The following is a 27,739-nucleotide window of genomic DNA, read 5'->3' as shown; positions in this document are numbered from 1 at the left end:
TTCCCTCTGGTCCCACCTTGCATAGTAGGTCTTCCAATTGCAGGCAATTGAAATAAGCTGCAATAAGAGTTGGACACAAGAAAGTTTGAGGAAGACTTCAGCTGGTTCCCAGTATAGCTGTGCTGGGCCATATTCTATCAAAAACTCCATCATTTCCACAATCTGTTCATGAGTATACGAACATGCCTATAAGGAAAAACATGTATTATTAAAGAACTCTACCACCTGCCTGCTACCTTCTCCTGTATAGCTCAATGGCCAATAGGTTTTAATAATAAAGCTAAGTAATAATAGCTTTCAAATTCCACAATTTTTTTCACATTAGCCCACATGTGAAAAAATGAATATATGCTTAATCTTTTATTTATAACTAGACCCACAATACATTTTGCCCAAAAAGGTAACAAAATGTTCAATGTGTTGGTGCATATACCTCACAGCTTAAGAAGAGAAAGCAGCAGCATGTAAAATAATTGGTTCCTTTTCAATTTGTGATTTTTAAAACATGCGGAGCCAGCCCTGATGGCCTAGTGGTTAAAGTTTGATGCGCTCCTCTTTTGCGGCCCAGGTTTGGTTCCCGGGCATGGAACCATACCACTAGTCTGTCAGTAGCCATGCTGTGGCAGCAGTTCACACAGAAGAACTTACAACTAGAATATACAACTAGGTACTAGGGCTCTGGAGTGGGAAAAAAAAGAGAGAGAGAGAAAGGAAAATTGGCACCAAATGTTAGCTCAGGACAAATCTTTCCTAGGGGGGAAAAAATGCAGATACTAATCTTCATCCCAAACCATACTGACTTAAGTTCAAAAATGAGAGAGAAGTGGAGTTTTAGACATACCCTTTTAGAAAAGAAATTCTACACAGAGGGTAGGATATCTAGTATTTTTCATAAAAGAAAGCCTTTTGCATACACTTCAGGTCATCTTTTACTTCTAGTATCCCAGGGAAGTAGCAACTTACAACTGGGAATAAAATAAGCTCTTGAAATTCACCTGTTACACCCATTTTTAAGCATTCTGCCTCCACACAGGGCAAGTATAATCCAACAGTGTACATCTCACATAGACTCCACTGATCTGAATGTGTCAGGCCCGAGATTGCTATAAAGAGTATTAACAACTTTCCCTTTTAAGAGAAAGCCCTCTCACCTTGTACGGGGGTTGAGGATGGACAAGAATGCCTCCCTCAGTCCTCTGAAGTGACTGCTTCACTTGTTCCAATTTAATGGCCAGGTGAGCCTCAAAGTACTTGCGCAGGGCCATGCAGGTATGCTTCCCAGTTTGTCGGCTAGCAAATATTTCATCATCACTCAGAAGTGCACCCTGATCTTCTAAATTTAGAATCTCCAAAGTACTGATCTATTAAGAAAGCAGCAAAAGAATGGAGCAAAAGGGGTTGGGGGGAAACATACAAGAACAGAAAATTAAGAGGAGGAAAAAGATTTCAGTAAACTTTTATGCTCAACAAGACTGACAAACATCAAAGTACATCTGTCTATACAACATGATAAGAGCAGCCATATGAAAGCAAATTGAAAATGCATATTGAAGAAGTACAGAGCTTTCAATCATGTTGTAATCCATACAGGCAGAAATCCATTGCTCTTAGAAAGATCAAGATTATTGACAGCAATTCCCCCTGTAAGATTACTTTATTCAAGGCATGTCTACAATGGCAGAGTCCCCTAACTACCTAAGAGAAAGAGAAACTTGTGAATGAAGGGGAAAAAGACATTTCATGCACGAAGAATGACAGCCAAATTCCTCCAGTCAGAAGCAGCCAAGACAAGCAGGACCCCCACTCCTTGCAAAGAGAAGCCACTGAAGAACCTTACCAAGTTCACCAGACGACGAAGACCATCATAGCGGTCAAAGAGCTCCAACACGGCCCGAAAGGAGAAGCAGATTGAGAAAAACATGGTAGCATGGCAGCAGCCTGAGGCATGAGAACATTCCATTAACCACAGGGTATAGTTCACCACATCAGACAGAACATTGTGGGGATGCATGCAAACCTGCAAAAAATAAAAATACAACAAAGTTTTTAAAAATTGGGAGTAAAAGAACCTTTGAAAGGGATGAAAAAACTCACCAGCAAAGATAAAGATTTTTGCAGAATACAACAATCATTCCTGGTCAAGTCAATCTGAGTTTAAAGCTTAAGTTACAAATGAAATTTTGCAACAATCCATTTCAAATCTGAAAACAACCTAAACTTATATAACTATTTAAATTTGACCTACACTTAGTGAGTGCCAAATTTTGCAAATGTTTCCATCCTTTAATGCTCACAATGCTCTGTTACATAGGTATTAGGATTCCTACAGACAAGAAAGAGGCTCAGAGAGGTAAGGGACTTCTCCAAGGTGATAAAAATGCCTGAGCAATCTGATACTAAAGTCTACAAGTTTAGTATCCATTCGCTCTCTGATTCATTCATGCATATTTTGATGCTTCCTATGAGTCAGACAACGAATTCCAAAACATTCCCCAGGTTTGCCTGGTACCTTTTCCTCTATCTTAGCCATAACTGATTTTGTATATATGCACACAGATTAGGTTACTATTCTCAAAAAACTACATATCCCTGCATAATGTTGATCTCAAAGAGAAAAAAAATTAAAACATTATCTTATTAATAAATATGCAAAGATGAATAAAGACATAGCCCAAAAAGAATTTACCAACTTCACTCTACCAGAAAAGCCACATTACACAGAATATTACAAAAATGTTCCAGGGAAAGAAATGACAAGAGCTTTCCTATGGGTTTCTGGGTATCCATTACTTTCCAAACATACAACCCACCTAAGCCTTTTTTAAATCACTAAATAAAAGCATCTTAACTTGAAAAAGAGAAGAACTAGACAGGGAACCTCTGAAGCCCTGAGAACAACTGGAATGATTTTACTATCTCCACCACAAACTATTTGTTAACATACACAAAGCATCATCTGTTGTTTTTGTAACAGATTGACTAAAAAAATGCAAACTATAACTCCACTGAGGGACATTTGAAAAAAGCCTGAAGACTAATCCTAATGCAACCGAAATGGCAAAAACTAAACAAAGCTCCCAGACCCCAATCCACCTTTTTTTTTTTTTCATAAAGCCAGGAAGAAAAAACACCTTTCCTAAACAATTTTAAATTTTTAAAATACTTTGTGAAGACCAGACATTCATGCTGCTTGCTTCTTCCAACAAAATTTACTCCAACTATTCATTTTTTCTTATCCAAAAGTCATCCTGTGAATGTGCTAGACCATGCCTCCACCCAATCCCATTACCATATACCTGAATGAAACGGACTTACTCTTTCCATGGCATCCTGGTTGTAGGACAGGTAATACAAGCACATGGATACACCAGTTGCAGCCATGGAAGGACGAGGAATTTCCAGTAATTTCTGTACTCCACCATGTGCAACAAATTCTGTGGCAAACTTGTTATGAAGCAGGAGAGATGCTAGGTGCTAAACAAAGAGGACACATGTTACTGTGGAATAATCTAGAATAATCACACAATCTCTTCACAAAATATTAAACTGGCTAAATACAAGGAATCCTCTGAAGTAGAAAACAGCTCCCTCATTACAGAATTAAAACCAATACTGCTTAAAGGAAACAAAAAAAAAACTAAGATTCCATAACATTCCCTTCCAACACAAAAGGTTTTCATGAAGGTGAAAAACAAGAAATGAAAAATACTGCTATACATAATGACATTATCCTACAACCATTTTTTTATTACATAGCTTCCCTAAAAGATTTTTGTTAAACTTCCCATTTTATTCCTTTTAACATAATCAGCTCTATGTTCTAGCTTTGGCTCAGCCACTAACTCATCATATAATAAAATCTCAAATTTTGGGGCCAGCCCCAGTGGCCTAGTGGTTAAGTTCAGTATGCTACGCTTCAGCAGCCCAGGTTCAGCTCCCAGGCGTGGACCTACACCGCTCTGTTAGTGGCTATGCTGTGCTGGGTGCCCACATACTACAAAATAGAGGAAGATTGGCACAGATCTCAAATTTTGCCTTCTTTTAAAGTGATCCTCAATATACCCCCAAAGAACAATCTTCAGCAAATTATCAAAACCAGTAAATTTTTAGAACTAATCAAAATACGCTTTAAATAGATCTTTAAAAGTTTGTTATCTTTTAAGTTTTGTTAACTTCCTGTTCAATTCCCACTAGCCCCTCTGGGTGGATCCTATCTCCTGGGCAATTTTAAAGGCAGGGAGTGCAATGCAAGCAGCAGGCTGCTGGATGACTCTGAACCCAAGCCAATGTGGACAGCGCCTTGAGAGAGCTAGAGCTCCCCCTCCTGTTTCTCATGGCAAGGTGTCTTCCAGCTGATGACGCAGGCACAAGGTAGAGACAATACAACACAGATTTACAATTACAGTAGTCTCCCCTCATCAGCGGTTTTGCTTTTCAGGGCTTCAGTTACTCACAGGCAACCAAGGTCTGAAAATATTAAGTGGAAAATTCCAGAAATAAACAATTCATAAGTTTTAAATTGCACACCATTCTGAGTAGCATGATGAAATCTTGGGCCATCCTGCTCTACCCCACCCAGGACATGAACCATCCTTTGTCCAGCATATTCACATTGTATACGCTGCCCTCCCATTAGTCTCATTTAGCAGACATCTTGGTTATCAGATTGACTGTCATGGTATCACAGTGCTTGTGTTCAAGTAACCCTTGTTTTATGTAATAATGGCCCCAAAATGCAGGTGTAGTGATGCTGGCAATTCAGATATGCCAAAGAGAAGCCATAAAGTGCTTCCTTTAAGTGAAAAGATGAAAGTTCCTGACTTAGGGAAAAAAAATCATATGCTGAGGTTGCTAAGATCTACAGTACCTTTTATTACAGTATGCTGTTATAATTGTTCTATTTTATTATTAGTTACTTTTGTTAATCTCTTACTGTGCCTAATTTATAAATTAAACTTTATCATAGGTATGTACGTATAGGAAAAAACATAGTATATGTAGGGTTTGGTATTATCTGCACTTCAGGTATCCACTGGGATCTTGGAACATACCCCCCACAGATAAGGGGAGACTACTGTACATGATTTGATACCTGTGTGGATCTCACCAAAATCAATGGCAAAAACAATAGGCATGTACCCTCTTCAGAAGTTCTCCCAACACCCAGACTCAGACTAATGCTTATAATTCAAATCCTTTCCTTCTTTATTCTATTTTTTCTCTGTTACACAAGCCTCTACCACACTCCCACCCAGTCCTTCCTCCAAAAACAGCTAACCCATATATGGTCCCCCTCTAACACTTATGCCACTGCATATGGTTTTTCTCACAACGTACTACCACAAAGTGGCAGTTCCACTGTCCAGATAGGTAGGTGGGGAACCAGAGACCAAGCAGGCTCAACCTCTACTGAGAACCTTAATTCCATTTGGCCCAACCCAGACTAGAACCTGGCTCACCTCACTCATGTGAACACAGATTCCATTTTCTCTTTACATTGTATCTCAATATAAGGCCTAATTCTTCAATTTATTATTTTAACCCATTTTGTTACTACTAACTTCAACAGCTGTCCCTTCTCCTACACAACTCAGTCTTTTATTTAATAAAACAGTACACATAACTTTCTACATTTTTATTCCCCATAAAAAGGATCTCTTTTGTGATTTTCCCCTGTTCATTCCTATTTTCTTTAATCCTCTATATGACTTTGCAATGAAACAGTTGAATAATAATAAACATTATTATTCCTCATACAAAAACCTACAGAAAGAGTAACTGCCCAAATCTCTTCTTCCACTATATCCTGTGCAGGACTAGATGCTGCATCTTTCTGAAAGCAATACGTTTGGGCCACATACACACACAAAAAAACGTATCCCACACATAGGGACATGTTACTCCAATATATGTCTGACCTCCTCCAAATTCAAAATTTCTGGAGTCTGAAAGGCAAATTTCCTCATTTCTATTTCATTTTAACATACTCTGGAACTATGCTGTCCAGTGCAGTAGTCATTGGTCACATATGGCTAAATAAACTAAAATTAAGTTAAAAATTTGGTGCCTCTGTGGCACTGGCTACATTTTAAGTGCTCACATATGGCTAGGAGCCACTGTGTTGAACAGCACAGACACAGAACACTTCCATTATCACAGAAAGTTCTATTGGACAGCATAGCTCTTGAATACAAAAAAGGAAGTTGTGATTTTAAAGACCCAGAGAGAGCATCATCTCTATTCAGAAGTCCCTTCTGGAAACTCAGCAAGAATAGACTACTTCTTCCTTTGTGTCACACTTTTTTCACAAAACATCTGTAATATCTAAAAGAAATCATAGGTTTACATGCCTGTCTTTCTTAACCAAACCATAAAGAGCAGAGACCTGATTTATTTGTTTAATATTGTAAACATCACAGAATGGTACTTTATTCATTAGTTACCTTTTGGGTAGAACTGTAAGACACCTACAATGTTATTCATTCAACTTATCTCTCTCCACTCAGATTATCCTAATTACGATCGATAGGTATGGATTTGGTGGGCTAGACTTAACAGCTCTCCTGTATTTAGCCACTTTGCAACCTAGGAAATCAATTACCTTTACTGAATTTGGGTCTCCCTCTGTTTCTTCACTTATTTTCTGGTTTATATTTTGTTTGTCCTAGATAGTCTACCATCATACGATATACCTATAGTCAAAAATTTAGAAAAAGTGTCGGCTGACACAGGGAATATCTAAATGGCAGTATGACATAAAGTACTACACACAGTTTTCCATTCCTATTCAGTAACAATAACTGAGGCCACTCCTAGGTCTAGAACCAATTTCTACCTTAACATTCAACCCTTAAGGGCTGACCCCGAATTTATGTGGAGGCACCTGGTAAGCCTCATCTCTTCTATCTACATAAGAATTTTTTATTTCACTATTTTGACACATCTGGCAAGAGAAAGTCCTGAGCAATAAAACCCAGAGATGCTATATACTAAAGCACATAGGCACATCCACCTCAATAAAATACTCAAGTGACCTAATATTTTTAAGAACTTTACCTTTAGTGCCTCAAACGTAAGCAGGACATCATTAGTCTGTTTCAGGTCAATATAGAACATCATCAACTCCCGTGATCCAAGCTGCATGAATATGGGAAGTAACTGAAATGAAAACCAAAACCAAGTCTTAACCTTTGGCTTTACTTTCACATATTTCCTATTCCATTATGAGGAGAGAACAGTAAAGAAATGGAGTGCCTCTTCCCCTCTCCTTTATGAAGATAAATACACAAACACACTTTGATCAAACAGGCCTTATCAGAAGTGACCTGCATAAGACTTTAACAGTTTGGAGCAAAGACATTTCTGTCAGAGTAAAAACACATCAATGTATAAAATGTTACCATAAAATACCTCAGAAATAAATACAGTAGTCTTAAAGAATGAACAGTAATCTTCCAAATAAGCTTACCTCCTGATATTCTCCTAAGGGAGTCAAATACTGGAGAATAAGTCGCTGCTCAATAGCAGGAGTCATAGGATAAAGGGTATAATTGGTGCCAATCACCCAAGGGGACATTTCTGACCAGCTGCTATTAGACAGCTCCACAAACATGCGATCTGGATCAGATGATGAAAAGCCCAACTTTTGCTTGGCTTTCCTAAAGCTCTCTCTGTCACCCTGTTTGGCCAACTTATTTTTCCTCAATCCTCCTTCCTCAGGTTTGGTTGCTGAGTTCACTCTGCTACTGGTCTTGTGGCCTGAATCAAGATGAAAGGAGATCTCCATGTCTCCAGAGGCTTCCTCTTGTTCACCATCCACTACATCTACAGCCATGTCGCCATAGTCCATATCCACAGCTTCTTCATCCAGAGGCAAAAGGGGTTCAGAGGAGAGCTTTCGTGGGCTGGGACGCTTGTTTTCTTGCCGCAGAGCCACTTCCTGAAGCTGTAGCTCCCTCAGTCTTCGCAGTACTATTGCCACCTATCAACAGATATTGGAATAAAAGGGGTTGTCTTAGTGTCTGCATCATAATTTAAATGATTCTTAATAAATAATTCTGATTTCCACTTAAGGAGAACTGGATACACAATTATCCCAATGCCTGGTGAAAGTAAAGATTTGATAAATACTTTGACTTGATTCCTACAGATTGATGAAATAAGCAATGGCTAAAAGTATCATTCCCCATGAAATTTACCAAAGAACCCAAAACCAGAAGATTTGCACATAAAACACATCATTCACAATTGATCTGTTTGCATTAAACTGGGGAGGACCATCATACCTAGAGAGGCGGACACTAGAGATATTCATGATATTTTAAAATCATCTTTGAAAATCGAGCATGAAAGTTTCTCAAACTTGAATATGTTGTAAGTTGTATTCTGTTAGATACCGTCATCTATGTTACATGTAATTACATAATCTATTTTTCAAGTTCACTATTTATTTTTTACTTTTAAAGTACTTATTTTTTGGGCCAACACTAAAATGTAGTATTATGCTTAGTTTTAAAGAGAGGTTATGTCTACAATTTACTTTGAACTGCATTAAAGAAAAAGAATGGTGAATGTACAGAAGGAAGGGTGGATGGATGGATGGATCTGTAATAAAATAAGTATAATAAAATGTTCACAACCAATTTAAGTGGTGTGTATACAGCTCTTCACTGTAAAATTCTTTCCCTTTTGCTCTATGTTTGAAAATTTTCATAATCCAAATGTTGAGAAGGGAAAGGGAATGGTACTATTCTACATCTAGTATAAATTATCATGATCCTTGACAAGATGAAAAAGAGCTATTTTCATGCTAAAAAAGAAAAAAAAGTAGGGGCCGGCCAGGTGGCATAGTGGTTGAGTTTGCATTCTCTGCTTCAGCAGCCCAAGGTTCACAGGTTCAGATCCTGGGCACAGACCTACACACTGCTCATCAAGCCTGGTGTGGCAGTGTCCCACACACAAGAGAGAGGAAGACGGGCACAGATGTTAGTTCAGCAATAATCTTCCTCAAGAAAAGAGGAAGACTGGCAACAGATGTTTGCTCAAGGCCAATCTTCCTCACCAAAAGAAAAAAAAAGAAAAAGTAAAATCAAAACTCTTACAACCGTGGCTGGCCCTGTGGCCGAGTGTTAAGTTTGCCTGCTCTGCTTCAGCGGCCCAGGGTTTTGCCAGTTCAGATCCTGGGTGTGGACCTAGCAGCGCTCATCAACCCATGCTGAGGCGGCATCCCACATAGCAGAACCAGAAGAACCTAGAACTAGAATATACAACTATGTACTGGGGGGCTTTGGGGAAGAACAGGAAAAAAAAAAGATTAGCAACAGATGTTAGCTCAGGTGCCAATCTTTAAAAAAAAAACAACTCTTATGAAAAATAATCTTGATATGTTGAAATTATAGCTACAATCTAGTACAAAGTAATAAGATCTACCTATTTGAGTTCAGGTAGCAAGAAAGAACTTGTAAATACTCTCCCATCTTATGAAAAACTTCATTGTAACATGGTCCTTACCAGCTGTGAATTTTCATCCCGGTAGTTGGCAGCAATGTCTTGATTTTCCATAGCACCTCCTAATAGTCCAGTAGAATATGTTCTCAGTGGCTGATCAGCCTCTCTGGCCCATTTGAACAGATTCTCAACAATTCCTTCCTATATTAAAGGAAATGAAATAGCACAATTCAAAAGAAACCCATTTTCATAATTAAATATATAAGGCAAGACTTCAGTCTCATGAAAAAAATTTTTAAACAAGTATTTCAACACTGCTCCTAAGATTAAAAAATGTAGGTAAACTAACTGTCCAATATTAGGTGGTTTAGTTAATAAAATATTCGTGCTTTTGTGAAATAGGATCCTATTTAGCCATTAAAATTCAAGCTATAAGGAGTGACGTCAGCATCATGGCAGAGTGAACTATTCCCTTAGTCTCTCCTCACTAAGATACAATGAAAAGGACATTCATAAACCAACAGAAGACATTCACATGACACAACAGATGTCTGAGAGAGCCATGCAGCCATATGTCTAAAGGTGGGGGTGCTAGACCCCCCGAGGAGGCAGTGGAAGGAAGTAAGCAGACTTCCTCTCCCTCCCGCAGTGGTAGCAGGCAGCAATCTAGGGCATGAGACCTCACGCAGCAGCCAACACAAGACACTGAGAGGAGAAAGGAGAAAAGGCAGCTCTCACAGGAACACTTTCACTCTCGGAGTTAGCCCCCAACCTGAAGGAATGCTCCACACAATCATAGGGGTGCAATCATGGGGGCATCTCCACCAAGCTGAGCAGCCCAAAGTGGGCAGATAGTGACTGCAGAACAGTAACACACAGAATTGCACAAGCAAAAGAAACCCCCCCCCCCCACCCTGCCGCACCAGCTTGGCCAGTCAGCCAGAGCAGGGGATCTCTGCCACAACACCTGTGCCTACATGTGTAAAGCAGCAGCAGCCAGCAGGCAAATGCAGACAGGCCCTGTCAGCACAGCTTCCAACGGACAGGCACATCTGCCAGGGGTTGCAGCATGCTCAGAAAACACAGCTCCTGTCCTCCCCAGTGGTGGCAGGTGGAAACTGCAACCGGATACTACTGCTGTGTGACGGCAGAAGTCGACCACATCAAATAGCATGAGGAAGTTTATTAAAACTCTAGACCAAAAGAAAAATGAAAAGTTCCCAGAAATCAATCCCGAAGTCACAGAAATTTACAATCTGACAGAGAATTCAAAATAGTTATCATAAATAAACTCAATGAATTACAAGTAAACTCAGAAAGATAATTCAATGAACACAAGAATAAAATTAATAAAAAGAGAGAATTCTTCACAAAAGAGATTGAAACTATAAAAAAAGACCAATCAGAAATGTGGAAATGAGGGGGCGGGCCTCGTGGCAGAGTGGTTAAGTTCACGCACTCCAATTGGGCAGCCCAGGGTTTCGCCAGTTCCAATCCTAGGCGCAGACATGGCACTGCTCATCAGGCCATGCTGAGGTGGCGTCCCACATGCCACAACTGGAAGGACCCACAACTAGAATACACAACTATGTGCTGGGGGTCTTTGGGGAGAAGAAGGAAAAATTTTTAAAAGTTAAAAAAAAAAGTTGGAGATGAAACACATAATGAATGAGATAAAGTAAAACCGGGAATCCATAAAAAACAGAGCTGATATTATGAAGGACAGAATTAGTAATTTAGAGGACAGAAATACAGAAATGCTTCAGAAGGAAGAAGAGAGAGAACTAAGACTAAAAAGAAATGAAGAAATTCTCTGAGAAATATCCAACGCAATTAGGAAACGTAACATAAGGATTATAGGGCTCCCAGAGGGAGAAGAGAGGCAGAAAGGAGCAGAGAGCTTATTCAAAGAAATAATAGCTGAGAACTTCCCATAACTGGGGAAGGAGCTGGAATTACAAGTAAAAGAAGTGAAATTAACTCCTAATTACATCAACGTAAACAGACCTTCTCCAAGGAATATATTACTAGAACTGGCAAAAATCAATGACAAAGAAAAAATATTAAGGGCAGCAAGACAGAAGAAAATAACCTACAAAGAAATCCCTATCATGCTTTCAGCGGATTTCTCACCAGAAACCTTACAGACTAGGAGAGAGTGGAATAATATATTCAAAATTCTGAAAGACAAAAACTTTCAGCCAAGAATACTCTATCCAGTGAAACTATCTTTAAGATACCATGGAGAAATAAAAACTTCCCCAGATAGATAAAAGCTGAGGGAGTTTGTCGCCACAAGTCTCCCCCTACAAAAAATGATCAAGAAGGCCCTGATACCTGAAAAAAAAAAAAGAAGGTGGGGTTTACAAAGCCCTGAGCAAGGAGATAAAAAGACAAAATCAGAAAAGTGCAGCTCTCCATCAAAACAAGTTAGCAAACAATTATAATATTACAGATAAAGGAAAGGCTCAAAAATAACTATAATCACTTCATTTTAATGACAACACAAAACAGAATAATTTGTGACAACAATAATTTAGAGGGGGAAGAGGAAAGGAAGAGAACTTGCTTAGACTAAGGAAATAAGAGGCTATCAGAAAATGGACTGTCTCATCTACAAGATCTTTCATACAAACCTCATGGTAACCACTAAACAAATAATCAGAACAGAGTCACAAACAATAAATAAAGAGAAAATAGAAAACTATCATAAGAATCACCAAGCTGAATTGGCAGTCTGAAATACACAGGACAAGAAACAAGGGAAATACAGAATAACCAGAAAACAAGTGATAAAATGGCAGTAGTAAGCCCTCATATATCAATAATCACTCTAAATGTAAACAGCTTGAATTATCCAATCAAAAGACACAGAGCAGCTGGAGGGATTAAAAAGCAAGACCCAAGAATACGCTGCCTCCAGAAAACACATCTCAGTTCTAAAGACAAACAGAGGCTCACAGTGAAGGGATGAAAGATGATACTTCAAGCTAATGGCAAACAAAAGGCAGCAGGTGTTGCCACACTTATATCAGACAAAGTAGACTTCAAGATAAAAAAGGCAAGGAGAGACAAAGAGGGGTAGTATATAATGATAAAAGGGGCATTCCACCAAGAGGACATAACACTTACAAATGCACCTAACACAGGAGCACCAAAGTAAATAAAGCAACTATTAACAGACCCAAAAGGACAAATTAACAGCAACGCACTATTAGTAGGAGACCTCAACACCCCACTTACATCAATGGGAAGATCATCCAGACAGAAAGTCAACATGGAAATAGTGGAATTAAATGAAAAAACTAGACCAGATGGACTTGATAGATATATATAGAACATTCCATACAAAAACAGCAGAATACACATTTGTCTCAATTGCACATGGAACATTCTCAAGGACAGACCATATGTTGGGGGAACAAGGCAAGCCTCAATAAATTTAAGAAGACTGAAATCATATCAAGCATCTTTTCCAACCATAATGCTACAGAACTAGCAATCAACTACAAGAAAAAAGCTGGGAAAGTGACAAATATGTGGAGACTAGACAACATGCTACTGAACAACCAATGCATCAATGAAGAAATTAAAGGAGAAATAAAAAAATATCTGAAGACAACTGAAAATGAAAACACACCATACCAATTCACACGGGACGCAGCAAAACCAGTCCTAAGAGGGAAATTCATAGCAATTCAGGCCCACCTTAACAAACAAGAAAAATCTCAAATAAGCAATCTTAAACTACACCTAACAGAAGTAGAAAAAGAAGAACAAACAAAGCCCAAAGTCAGCAGAAGGTGGGAAATAATAAAAATTAGGGGAGAAATAAATGAAATTGAAACCAAAAAAACAGTAGAAAGGATTACTGAAACTAAGAGCTGCTTCTTTGAGAAGATAAACAAAACTGACAAACACTTAGCCAGACTTAGAAAAAAGAGAGAAGGCTCAAATAAAATTACAAATGAAAAGGAGAAATTACCATGGATAACACAGAAATACAAAGGATTATACGAGAATACTATGAAAAACTATATGCCAACAAATCAGACAATCCAGAAGAAACTGATAAATTCTTGTTGTTTGTCTTTTTAAAGACTAGCCCTGAGCTAACACCTGTTGCCAATCTTTTTTTCTTCTTCTTCTTCTCCCCAAAACCCCCCAGTACATAGTTGTATGTTTTACTTGTAGGTCCTTCTAGTTCTGCTACATGGACGCCACATCAGCATGGCTTGATAAGCTGTGCTAGGTCTGCACCGGGGATCTGAATCAGCAAAACCCCGGGCTGCTAAGGTGGAGAGTGTGAATTTAACCACTCAACCACAGGGCCGGCCCCTGGATAAATTCTCAGACTCATACAACCTCCCAAAACTGAATCAAGAAGAAATAGAGAATCTGAATAGACCAATCACTAGTGAAGAGATTGAAACAGTAATCAAAACCCTCCCAAAAAAGTAAAAGTCCAGGACCAGATGGCTTTTCTGGAGAATTCAACCAAACAGTCAAAGAAGACTTAACATCTATCCTTCTCAAACTATTCCAAAAAATTGAAGATGACAGAAGACTTCCTAACTCATTCTACAAAACCAGCATCACCCTGATCCTAAGACAAGGACAACACAAAGAAGGAAAATTACAGGCCAGTATCACTGATGAACATAAATGCAAAAATCCTCAACAAAATATTGGCAAACCGAATACATTAAAAGGATCATATTCCATAATCAAGTGGGATTTATACCAGGGACACAGGGATGGTTCAACATCCACAAATCAATCAATGTGATATAACACATTAAGAAAATGTGGAATAAAAACCACATGATCATCTCAATAGTCGCAGAGAAAGCATTTGACAAAATCCAACATCCATTTACGATAAAAACTCTGAATAAAATGGGTATAGAAGGAAAGTACCTCAAGATAATAAAGGCCACATATGACAAACCCACAGCCAACATCATACTCAATGGGGAAAAACTGAAAGCCACACCTCTGAGAACAGGAACAAGGCAAGGGTCTCACCACTCTTATTCAACATAATACTAGAGATTTTGGCCAGAGCAATCAGGCAAGAAAAAGAAGTAAAAGGTATCCAAATTGGCAAAGAAGTGAAACTCTCACTGTTTGAAGACAGGATTTTTTTTTTCTGCTGAGGATGAGTCACCCTAAGCTAACATGTGTTGCCATTGTTCTTTCCGCTTGAGAAATATTCACCCTGAGCTAACATCTGTGACAATCTTCCTCTATTATGTATGTGGGTCGCCACCACAACATGGCTGCTGATGAGTGGTGTAGGTCCACGCTTGGAAACCAAACCTGGGCTGCTGAAGTTCATTGTGCCGAACTTAAGCACTAAGCCATGAGGCCAGGTCCCTGGAGACACTATGATTTTATATACAGCAACCCTAAAGAATCCATCAGAAAACTACCAGAAATAATAAAAAAACTACAGCAAAGTTACAGTATACAAATCAACTTGTAAATATCAGTTGCATTTCTATACTCTAATAATGAACTAACAGAAAGAGAATTCAAGAATACAATCCCAGGGTCTGGGCCAAGTGGTTAAAGTTCTGCGTGTTCCACTTCAGCACACACGGTTTGTGGGTTCAGATCCCAGTTGCGGACCTACTCCATTCATCAGCCATGCTGTGGAGGCATCCCACATACAAAACAGAGGGAAAGGCACAGATATTAGAGTGAATCTTCCTCACCAAAAAAATAAAAATAATGAAAAACAAGAATACAATCCCACTTATAATCACAACAAAATAATAAAATATCTAGGAATAAGTCTACCAAGCAGCTGAAAGACCTATACAATGAAAACTATAAGACATTATTGAGAGAAATCAATGATGACATAAAGAAATGGAAAGCTATTCCAGGTACATGGATTGGAAGAATAAACAAAGTTAAAATGTCCATACTACCTAAAGCAATCTACAGATTCAATGCAATCCCAATCAGAATCCCAATAACATTCTTCAGGGAAATAGAAGACAGAATCCTAAAATTCATATGGGACAACAAAAGACCCAGAACAGCTAAAGCAATCCTCAGAAAAAAAAATAAAGCTGGAGGCATCACAGTCACAATATCCTACAAAGCTATAGTAATCAAAACAGTATGGTATTCTTACAAAAACAGACACACAGATCAATGGAACAGAAGTGAAAGCCCAGAAATAAAAACACACACATCTGCGGACAGCTAATCTTCAACAAAAAGCTAAGAATATACAATGGAGAAAGCAAAGTCTCTTCAATAAATGGTGCTGGGAAAACTGGACAGCCACATACAAAAGAATGAAAGTAGACCATTATCTTTCACCATACGCAAAAATTAACTCACAAGGGATTAAAGACCTGAAGGTAAGACATGAAACCATAAAACTCCTAGAAAAAAATATAGGCAGTACACTCTTTGACGTTGGTCTTAGAAGGATCTTTTCAAATATCATGGGAAATAATCTTTTCAAATATCAAGGGAAACAAAAGAAAAAATAAATAAATGGGATTTTATCAGACTAAAGAGCTTCTGCAAGGCAAAGAAAACCAGGAACAAAATGAAAAAACAACCCACCAACTGGGAGAAAATATTTGCACATCATATCCGACAAGGGGTCAATCTCCAAAATATATAAAACACTCACACAACTCAATAACAAAAAAAGAAATAACCCAATCAAAAAATAGGAAGAGGATATGACATTCTTCTAAAGAAGATATAGAGATGGCCAACAGGCACATGAAAAGATGTTCCACATGACTAGTCATCATGGAAGTGCAAATCAAAAGTACAATGAGATACCAATCTTACACCTGTTAGAATGGCTATAATCACCAAAAAATAACAAATGCTGGAGAGGATGTGGAGAAAAGGGAACCCTCATACACTGCTGGTGAGGAATGTAAACTGGCGCAGCCACTATGGAAAAAAGTATGACGATTTCTCAAAAAATTAAAAATAGAAATACCATTCGACCCAGGTATCCCACTACTGGGTATCCAAAGAACTTGAAATCAACAATTCAAAGTGACTTAAGGTTTCTCAAAAACCTAAAAATAGAACTGCCATTTGACCCAGCTATACCACTACTGGATATTTATCCAAAAAATCTGAAATCAACAATTCAAAGTGACTTACGCACCCTTATGTTCACTGCAGCATTATTCACAATAGCCAAGACCTGGAAGCAACCCAAGTGCCCATTAACTGATGAATGGATAAAGAAGATGTATACAATGGAATACTACTCAACCATAAAAAAAAGACAAAACTGTCCCATTCACAAGAACATGGATGGACCTTGAAGGTATGATGTTAAGAGAAATAAGCCAGAGAAAGACAAACACTATATGGCTTCACTCATATGTGGAAGATAAACACACGGACAAAGAGAACAGATCAGCGGTCACCAGAAGGGAAGGGGGTTGAGGGGTGGGCATAAAGGGTAAAGGAGCACATATGTATGGTGACAGACAAATAATAATGTACAACTGGAATTTCACAATGTTATAAATTATTACAATCTCAATAATTTTTTTTAAAAAACTCAAGCTACAGATCAACAATCACGTAATACAGTCCTACTTTAGATGTTAAGACCCAAACGTTCTATGACTAAGAGAGGAGTGCTAAAAATTCTATGTCCCTCTTTAAAGTTCACAATGCACAACAATTAACATTATTAATGCTCTGAGAAATCCTCCATCAAAGAAGTATTTAACTCCATATATCCCGAATGTATTTTTTTATGAAATATAATACATATAAAACATGTCCAGTCAATAAAATGAAAATTACCTAAGATCTACAACTGAGCTTAAGAAAAAGAAACCTCCTCTGTGTCCCTCCCTGTACTACCTGCCTCCTCCTTTCACAAAGGGTACTTACATTCCTAAATTTTAACAATTTCCTTGTTAAACTTTTGTTAAATATTATATGCTTTGAACTGTATAAATTGCGTGGCACTTTATATATTTTCCTGCAACTTGTACTCAATATTATGTTTTTAACATTCATCTATATTGTTATATGAAATTGCCACACCTAATTTTAACAATCAACATAAGAAAGGCTTTACAAATAATAACTTATTCAATCCTCCTATCAACCCTATACGAGTGGGTTAGTTTTATATTTGCAGAAGAGGAAACTGAGTCACGATGAGGTTAAGTAACTTACTAAAAGTCACAAAACTAGTAAGTGGCAGAGCTGGGGTCTGATCCAGGCAGTGTACCTCCAGATGCTCTTCACCTCCTTATTTTGCTTCTATTTTGTTGGCTTAACTAATTCTAACTTTGCGTGTGTGTGTGAGGAAGATTGGCCCTGAGCTAACATCTGTTGACAATCTTCCTCTCTTTTATTTTTAACTCCCCAAAGCACCCCCCCAGGACATGGTTGTATACCATACTTGCAGGTTCTTCTAGTTCCTCTATGTAGGATGCTGCCACAGCATGGCTTGATGAGTGGTGTTGGTCTGCACCAAGGATCTGAACCAGTGAACCCCAGGCCGCTGAAGTGGAGCATGTGAACTTAACCAGTTGGCCACAGGGCCAGCCCCATATCTTCTATTTTAAATGTCTTTTATTGTTCTCTCTTTCCAAATGGTATAAAGAAACTTAAAAGACTACCTCCAACCATCCCCCCCTTCCATTTACAAGTTACTCAGAATTTTTGTTCTCCATTTTGCCCTCCAAATTGTTTATTTTGGTCAATAATGCTAGGTTTACAGGAGTACTCTGAGGACATTTTCTATTATTATCTGGCTTCTCTTGCTGCACTGGTGAAGTCTGCTCTGGTTAATCATTTGCTGGAACTTTTTTACTCTGGCTGCTTTCAAAATCTTTGTTATTCTTCATTGGGCTTCGTGAATCTGAGTGGCCATGTGTTTCACTTACTTGTAAAATCCTACCCTCACCTCTCCAAATATTGCCTTTCCCTTATCTGTTCTCTCCTTCTAATACTCTTCTTAGATAGTTTGAAATTTCTAATTCTAGTCTCCATATCTGAACTTCTTTCATATTTTTCATCTTATTTTTAGGAACTTGGTTACTGGTTATCTTGTCAGATCTTCCAGTTGATTAATTCTATCTTCAGCTGTGTCTAAACTTCACTCTAACTCATCTATTAAGTTTTTAAATTCAATATTGTAATTTTCATTTCCAATAGTTCTTTGGTTCATTTTCCAAATGGCCATTTTTTTCCAGCATATTGAACTTTTCTTAGAGTTCTGATGTGTTTACATCCAATAATTTTTAACCATTTTTAAGTGTACGATTCAGTGAGATTAAGTACATTCACAATGTTGTGTAACCACTACCACTAACTATCTTCAAAACGTCTTCAGTATCCCAAACAGAAATTCTGTACCCCTATACTTTCAATAATGGATAGAACAACCAAACAGAAGATCAATAAGGAAACAGAGGAGTTGAACAACACTATAAACCAATTAGACCTAATAGACATATAAAGAAAACTCAACCCAACAAGAGAATACAGATGCTTCTCAAGAACACATGGAACATTTTCCAGAAGAGATCATATGTTAGCCCAAACAAGCGTTAATTAAAAATGACAGAACTCTTACAAATAATCTTTTCCAATAACAATGGAATGAAACGAGAAGTCAACAACCCAAGGAAAACTGGAAAATTCACATGTGGAAACTAAAACAACACACTCTTAAACAACCAACAGATCAAAGAAGAAATCACACGGGATATTAGAAAATATGAATGAGAACAAAACCACAATGTACTAAAATTTATGGGATATAGCCAAAGCAGTGCTAAGAAGGAAATTTATAGCTGTAAACACATACAATTAAAAAAGAAATATCTCAACCCAATAACCTAACCATGAACTTTAAAGAACTAGAAAAAGAGCAAAGAAAACCCAAACCTACCAGAAGTAAGGAAATAATAAACATTAGAGTGGAGATAAATAAAACTGTGAATAGAAAAATACAAAAAGATAAACCAAAAGTTGTTTCTTTGAAAAGATCAACAAAATTGACAAGACCTTAGTTAGAGTGACCAAGGAAAAAAGAGAGAAGACTCAAACTACTAGAATCAAAAATGAAAGAGAGGACATTACCACCAATTTTACAAAAATAAAAAGGATTATAATACTACGAGCAACTATATGCCAACAAATTGAGTTAGACAAAACGGACAAATTCTTAGAACCACAATCTACCAAATCTGATTCATGAACAAAAAAACCAAATAGACCTATAACTAATAAAGAAATTGAATCAGTAATCAAATATCCTGTTATAAATACTTCGTTTATCATCCTGGTTTTCAAAAGAATTCATATTAACATATTTTTGACAATAATATAGACTTTTTTGGGTCTCCCATAGTGGTAGCTAATTTGAAATTTTCAAATCTAGTCTGTATACAATACTGCAAATTACAGCATTAATTAATGGGTTTTTTACTTTTTTTTTTTTTTTGGGTGAAGCAGATTGGCCCCGAGCTAACATACTGCCAATCTTCCTCTTTTTGCTTGAGGAAGATTGTCACTGAGCTAACATCTGTACCAATCGTCCTCTATTTTGTACATGGGATGCCATCACAGCACAGCTTGATGAGCGGTGTGTAGGTCCACACCTGGGATCCAAACCAGCAAACCCCGGGTTGCTGAAGCAGACCGCACAAACTTAACCACTACGCCACCTGGCTGGCCCCTAATTACAATGTTATACTGTAAAATATTTTATGTGACACAATTCTGTAATAAAATTTTTTTAAAGGTTAAATGAAAATCTATTTCCAGATCTTTCATTTGGTTTATACACTGAACTATACTAATACTTCCAGATTGTTTAGAAGAAAATTTTTAGTATCTTTAGAAACAAGGAAAACTATATGGCATACGCAATTCATCCTGCAAATTCTTAATGTTAGGAGACAAAATACCTATATTATTTCTAAAAATAGAGCAACTAATTTTTGACAGTTCAAGTATACACATACAGTCACTATCAACTAAGACCATATTCTGGTCTTCACAGCACTTATCCTTAGTGGAAATTATCAGCTTATTTGTATCTGCCCTCCCAAACACATATATGAAGGTAAGCTCCCACCTTGCTGATAAAATATTCCCAGCACCTAGCATAAAACACAGCACAAAACAGGTCTTCAAATATTAAGTAAAGGGAATATTAAATACCATCAAGAAGAGGATGGGCTTCCTCAGAATAGAAAGTCCTTTATCACTGGGGAACACCACTCATCATCAATAAGAGTTTGGATAAGATTATAAATCCATTCTAAAAACATATGATACTAAAATTATAAAAAATACTACAGCACTCAAGCAGTGAGTACTCATTAAAATAGTTATTTTTAAATTTCTCTTATCTTGATTTCTTAAATTTCTATAACATATATTACTATCGTATAAAAAAAACTAATAATTATTTTAACAAAGACAAATCAATCAAACAGATCACCATTCAATTAAAAAGTAGAATGACTTTTCTTTTTAGTAAGTACCTTTTCTTGAAAGACAACAGCAGTTTCCAGCCCTGGCATGATGTCCAGCAGGAGTCTGCAAGCCGCAGTATTCAAAGGGGGTTCTCGGCTTGTCATCACATATGCATTCACTAGCTGTAAAGAAAAGAAGGAATACTTTTCATCTGAAACTTAACACTGTCAAATTAATGAAGTCTAATAAATCCTTAATAAATTCCCATCACTCATCTAAAGAGTATTAAAGAAGACTGTACATAACAATTAATAATTAAACCTTTTATTATTATAGTTATGATCCTGCTGAACCATGATAATAGCACATATAATTTCTTCTATAGCTTTAAAGTCAAATCCCCCCAAAACAACAACTCAGCAACCATAAAAAACTTAAAGCTCAAGGGGTATCACCAAGAAATCACCCCCATCCTCACATACACTTCTCAGAAGGATAAAGCAGGGCAAGATAAGCCCCCCACTCCACATTCTTGACAACGATAAATGAAAACCTTGAATTTTGTATTTTCATATATATAATATATAAATAAATGTATTAATAAAATTTTCCTTTTAGCACTCATCAAATATTTACTGAATCTCTACTACTACGTGGCACTGCGTTCTGTGCTAAGTATACAACAGTGAATAAGACACGTTCCCCCATCAAAGGATTTCTAATCCAACAGAGGTGACAGCTGGGAAAACAAATATCATGAGTACAGGATGCTACAGAGCCTATAGGAGGCCACACAACCCCTGCAGAGGAATCAGAGAAGGCTTTAGAAAGGAAGGGATTCCAAGCCAGAACGTAAAGGACAAGGGGTAGTAGCTATGGAGGCATGGAGAAAAGAGGTGGGCCAAAGGGCAAGAACTGAAAATTGAAAGAACAAAGGCCAGAGACAGATTGGATTTATATACTAAACTAAGCAAGAGGGTGCCATGATCACTTTTTGCATTTTAGAAAGATTTCTGGGCTATAAAGTAAAGAGAGGGTTGGAGAAAGACAAGATGAGAAACCAGTGAAGAGGCTATTGCAGTAACCAAGCATGAGATGGTAGTGGCTAAACTAAGGTCTGGCAATAAGAGCAGAAAGAAGTGGAGGGATTTGTGAAGATTAAGGGATAGGGAATGATAAGACCTATAAGTTCACTGAATAAGATAGCTTGAAGGAATAAAGGATAACTTCTAGCTGGCTAGACCAAGCACACCATTACTGAGCTAGAGAACACACTGTAGAGCAAACAATTAGCTACATGGAATTCAAGGTGCCTGTGGGTGATATCCAGGTGGAAATGTCTAGAAGGCAGATGGAAGTGATGTGAAGCTGAGAAAAGACACTGGTGATAGAGAAATAAATTTGGGAGTTAATACAATACAGATAATAATAATAGCTAATACCTACTGAGCCCTCATGTGCCAGGTTCTGTGCTAAGCACCTTTCATGCATAATTTCATTCAAGGATTACAAAAACATTTTAAGGTAAGAACTATCATCTCTATTTTGTAGATTAGGAAAATAAAGCCTGAAGAGGTTTAAGTTGTCTAAAGATGAAACTGTCAGTGAACAGTGGAGGCACATTTGGATCCCAAACATGGATCCCAAACCCCATACTCAAGCATCATGCCATTCCACCTCCAAAAACAAACCTAACAGCAGCAATTTATTGAGCAACTACTCTACTACTATGTTCAGGAGCTATGAGTGCTATACATATTTACTCCCCGGCTCATTTACTCTTCAACAGCCCTGAGTTCGAGAAAGCACCTTTCTCTCCCTCCATATGCCCAATGCACACACCACAGTTGTCAGTGCAGAATCATGCCACATACACCACTCTTATTTTTCTACTCAGGAACCCAACAGGACTCCTATATTCCCAAACTCAAAATTATCTTGCCCAAGGATGAGCAGATACCTTGGGAGCCCTCACCAATATTCAACTGAGGAAGTACACACCAAAGAAAAATACCTTGGCCACAACCAGGACTTTGGTAAGAAAGTAGTTCACGTTTACTCTTTATCTCATTGAACCAATACCAAATGAAAACATCTACCCACTCTATTTCCAACTTTGTCAAGGCCTCAGCAGAAAGCAAACTACAAAAAACAATAAAGGTACAACATCTGCTGATGATAATCTCTGGAGAAAAGAAAGAAGCAAACCTACTGCATTCATGAAATCATCATTCTTGAAGAGTATTCTCAGCAAGTGGCCCAGCATACATTCTGGATCAGCTCGACCTAACAAAAGAAGAGGGGAGGAAAAAACAAAGGAATGAGTAAGTCATCCCAGTCAAGCAACTTAGACCTCTGGAAAAGCACCTGGATTTTTATAAGTACTATTAAAATGCCAGCAAAAATAAACATAAACACAGAAAAGATTCTTTTGATGAATTAGATTTCATAACACACACTGTTGAAGATTAAAAGTAACAATATAAAACTGAGACAATGCTCTGTAAACTTCCACGTCCCCGGCATGTAGCCTACACAGGAATGCTGAATTAAATGAGCACTAGACCCAGACCAGCATCACTAAGAGTATACAGGTCTAAAAAAGAATCATAAAGGAGCCTAAAAGAAAGGAAACTCTTGATTTCCCAACCAGAAAAAGGTAGGAAGCACAACTTCTTTTGATGAGCGGCCTGGAGAAGATAGGCTCCAAGTCCAATGTCTCTTTCAACTAAAATGCCAACAGCAGCAGAAATGCATCCTCAAACCTGTAATGACACCCCAGATTGGGAGGGAATCCCACTAAGCAATCACCAACTCTACAGATACAGTAACCTTGGCCATTTTAACTTCTGAGCTCCTGGGGAAAGAAAGGAGGCCAGGAACCTAGGATCTACTCAACATACAGCCTAAAGTCAAATTAGTTAATGGTTGAAAGAATTATTGGTTTGTTTTTAAAACAGATACCATCTACTTTATTTAATTTTCTTTTCATAGCATTGGAGTGGCAAATTTAGTAAACGATACAATTTCGGATGAAGAAAAGATGTAAGCCGCTAAGAAGTTTTTACTAAGCTCTAATTAGTATCCCAAAGTAATTCACAAAAAGAAAAGTTAGAGAACAGTATAATAAAAACAAATGAGGAGTCCGACTACCTAACTTTCTGTTTATAAATGATGAAAGAGACCCATAATAAAAATTAACAGAAATTATGCCCAATGACAAATACTGCTTAACATTAGGAGGTAGGGAGGAAAAAATTATCTTTAAATTTCTACTAAAAAAAGGCATATCATTTCTGTCTCTCCCTTCTTCCTCATTACCATTTCATTCCAAGGCAATGTACTAAGCATGATCATCTCTCTTTTAATTCCTTTCATAATGCATTAACTTAATTTTTTATTTCACATTCACTTTCGTACTTCATGTTCTGACTGCTTTACTGAAGATGTGGGTTAAATAGGTGAATAGTCCTCTGAAGTCACAAGTGGGGATGTCTAGGACAAGAGCAGCAGGTAACATCATATAAACAACTAGACACCATCTGAAACGCCTAGCTTCCTTACATTTGAGAACAAATGTGTAAGAAATAAAAATAAATCCTGGAACATTAGGTGGATATACAATGTTCTTATTTTTCTAACTCCCACTCATGCTCACTCTCTCTCCACATACAATATCCTAGACTCTCCTCTCCACAAAGGACTGCTTTTGGCTTTAGAGAGAGAGTTTACATGCAGTGTGGGCCCATACATGACTTAAGCTTTGCCCATTGGTAATCTACCTTAGAGAGAACATAAAATGGCAAAGTCTCAAGTCCCATATAGTTCTGTATCATATAACAAATTCCATGCCAAAGCAGGCTGGGTTGTCATGGCTCTAATTAAATCAGCCCAAAATAAAACCAAATTAACATGAGACGGCATACTTTAGCTGATGAGACACTAAGAGAGACATCATGAAGTCTGTTTTCCACATGAATAAGGAGAACAGATTAGTGATTACCAGAGGGGAAAGGGAGGGTAGAGCAAAAGGGAGAAAGGGACACATGTGTATGGTGATGGATAAAAACCAGACTATTGATGGTAAGCATGATACAGACCATACAGAAATTGATATATAATAATGTACACCTGAAATTACAGTTATAAGCCAATATGACCTCAACAAAATAAATAAAAAATAAAATTTTTTTAACAAAGAAGTCTGTCTATTATTCAAGGTTCCAAGTATCAACTTCACAGCTAAAAGCAAAGCACTGAATGCACTCTCAACTACATTTCCCTCATCAGTAAAAGAATAATTATCGTTGTTAAAAAGATAAAGGTATAGAGGGGCTGGCCCAGTGGCGTAGTGGTTAAGTTCACACGCTCCGCTTCAGTGGCCTGGGGTTCGCAGGTTTGGATCCTGGGCATGGACCTAGCACCACTTGTAAAGCCACACTGTGGTGGCATCCTACACAAAATAGAGGAAGACTGGTACAGATGTTAGCTCAGGACCAATTTTCCTCACCAAAAAAAGATAAAGGCACAAAGGATAACACTTTTTGGTTTAAAAGTCAGACAGGGAGAACATTTTTCTCTTTTTAAGTCTTTGTACTCATACCAACTGAGTCAATAAGGTATACTTATATAATTTAGTTCCTTTAAATTAATTACATTCTATGTGATCAGTAAATATTACAAATACTTCAATTTTTCCTCACTGCCCCCACCTTGAGCAATACTTTAACAAATAAAAGGTCTTAAAACTTAGCATGAAAGAAGCTATTTCAATTGAAAAGTATTCCTACTAAGCAATTTTCTTTTGTAAGAAAATTAGAGCCAGGCTTAAGAGAACACAGGTCTCACCAGGGTGTCGATCATCAAATGGGTCTGGATCCCCTTTACGATATTCTTCAGTTTCTTTTTCAATCAATTCAGACATCCTAGCACAAAGGGAAGACAGGGTCAACTCTAAACAAGACAGAAAAAAATGTACCACCATCTACAATAGTCAATTCAACAAGCAAAGTATAAAATAAAAGAAGAAAGTTAGAAAAAGGGTATTTTCCTGATGAACACAAAGATCTAAACAACCATCTCATAAAACAATTTCCAATTCCAAACTCATTCTTCTCTCTACTTTCCTGTCTCAAAATACAGCACTACCATTCCCTCAGAAGCCAAATACCTAGGAGTCATCAATAAAACGTTCCTTTTCTCCTCATCCTCCACAATAATAATTCCTGTTAGCTCTGTTAACAATGAATACTTTAGCTAACAAGACACTAAAGCAAACATCAATAAGTTTGTTTATTCACATGGATAAGAAGAACAGATTAGTGTTCTAATATAAAATATCTCTTGACATTTCTCTAAATCTTGACCATTCCTATCCTTGTTCAGACTACCATCATGAACTGCCTGGACTACTTGCAGTAACCTTTTCCCTAGTCTCCTTGCTTCTTGCTGCCATGCCTGATCTGACACAATTCATTCTCCAACTTCCAATGACTTACCACAGCAATTTGAATTAAACCCAAGTACTACCATGGCTCACAATAATCTGGCCTCAGCCTGCATCTCTGACCCGTTCTACAGCTCCACTCATCCTTCATTAAGCTTCAGTCACATGGCCTTCTCTGCTCTTCAAAGAATTCAGGTTTATAACCGCTTTATGGCCTTTCCATGTGCTGTTAACCCAGCCTGTAACATTCTTCCCCCACCTAAGTTCCCACTCTTGCCCCAAGCAGCCACTCATCTGCTTTCTCTCACTACAGGCTAGTTTTGCCTATTCTAGAATTTCATATAAACGGAATCATATATACTCGTTTTATGTCTTGCTACTTTCGCTCAGCATGTTTTGAGTCATCCATGTCGCTGTATGTATCAATAGTTCCTTTTTATTTATGCATTCTTTTCAAAACAAGAAAACTCACTTTTTGAGTATCCTAAGCAAGACTGACATTTTAATCATTATAGTGACAATCAAATACAAGGCTATCACACTCTCCAATATCTAGCATGCTCTGTCCTAACACAAACTCTCCTATATGCTTTATTTTCACAGAACCATATTTCCTAGCCTTAAGGGTTAAGCTCCCTGCAAAAATTCTTGCTCACTCTGGTATATTTTGTCCATCAAGCCTCAAGAGTACTTCTACTTTTTCTACTTTTCCCTCTCAACTCTGAAAATTCTCTTTGTCACAAACGGCAATCACACAAAAAATATTTAGAATTAAGTACAATCTACTAATATCTTCAGTTGAAATTAAGCAATCTCACACAGTATAGGTTTAAAAATATGGATTCTGGAGTTACATGGCCAGGGTTCAAATCATACTTCTTCCACAATGTGTGACTTTGGTCAACCTACTTAACCTCTCTGTGCCTCAGCTGTAAAATGAGGATAACAGTCCCTACTGTATAGCTTCCCTGAGGTTTAAGTTATGTACTCTGCTTAGAACAAAGTCTGACATGTGAGAGCTATTTAGGTGGTATTGTTATGAAAACTGGGAGTCAAAAATAACTAAAAGAAAAAACAAATTAGGAGAGATATTGAGTGGGATGGGGCAGGAGGAAGCCTTCTCGAGGTGGTACTGAAGTTCTATAACTTGATCTGAGTGATTTCTTTGTGTGTGTGTTTGGTTTTTTGTGGGGTTTTTTTTGCTGGGGAAGATTCACCCTGAGTTAACATCTGTTATCAATCTTTTTTTTTTTTCCTCCTCCCCAAAGCCCCAGTGCAAAGCTGCACATTCTAGTAGTAAATCCTTCTAGATCTTCTTTGTAAGCTGCCGCCACAGTATGGCTACTGACAGATGAATGGTGTGGCTCCGCGACTGGTAACCAAACCTCG

The 27,739-nt window shown here is 37.7% G+C and overlaps 1 protein-coding gene across 3 annotated transcripts in view; it reads right to left on the bottom strand.

The window, feature by feature from the left end:
* DCAF1 (DDB1 and CUL4 associated factor 1) overlaps positions 1 to 27,739 on the bottom strand; it is a 78,292-nt gene that overhangs the window by 34,712 nt on the left and 15,841 nt on the right. For all 3 annotated transcript variants that reach the window (XM_070575223.1, XM_070575224.1, XM_070575221.1), the window contains exons 3-12: positions 25,753 to 25,829; positions 23,117 to 23,190; positions 20,973 to 21,086; positions 9,511 to 9,648; positions 7,469 to 7,981; positions 7,057 to 7,158; positions 3,316 to 3,474; positions 1,838 to 2,017; positions 1,152 to 1,361; positions 17 to 186 (exon numbers count right to left, since the gene is read on the bottom strand). In XM_070575223.1, coding sequence (XP_070431324.1) covers positions 17 to 186; positions 1,152 to 1,361; positions 1,838 to 2,017; positions 3,316 to 3,474; positions 7,057 to 7,158; positions 7,469 to 7,981; positions 9,511 to 9,648; positions 20,973 to 21,086; positions 23,117 to 23,190; positions 25,753 to 25,829 — 1,737 coding nt within the window. The remainder of the gene's footprint in view (positions 1 to 16; positions 187 to 1,151; positions 1,362 to 1,837; positions 2,018 to 3,315; positions 3,475 to 7,056; positions 7,159 to 7,468; positions 7,982 to 9,510; positions 9,649 to 20,972; positions 21,087 to 23,116; positions 23,191 to 25,752; positions 25,830 to 27,739) is intronic.

This window comes from Equus przewalskii, chromosome 15 (genome assembly GCF_037783145.1).
Source record: "Equus przewalskii isolate Varuska chromosome 15, EquPr2, whole genome shotgun sequence".
NCBI classification, from domain to species: Eukaryota; Metazoa; Chordata; class Mammalia; order Perissodactyla; family Equidae; genus Equus; species Equus przewalskii.
Note: the sequence above shows the minus strand (reverse complement) of the source record. Positions and strands in the feature narration are given on the sequence as shown.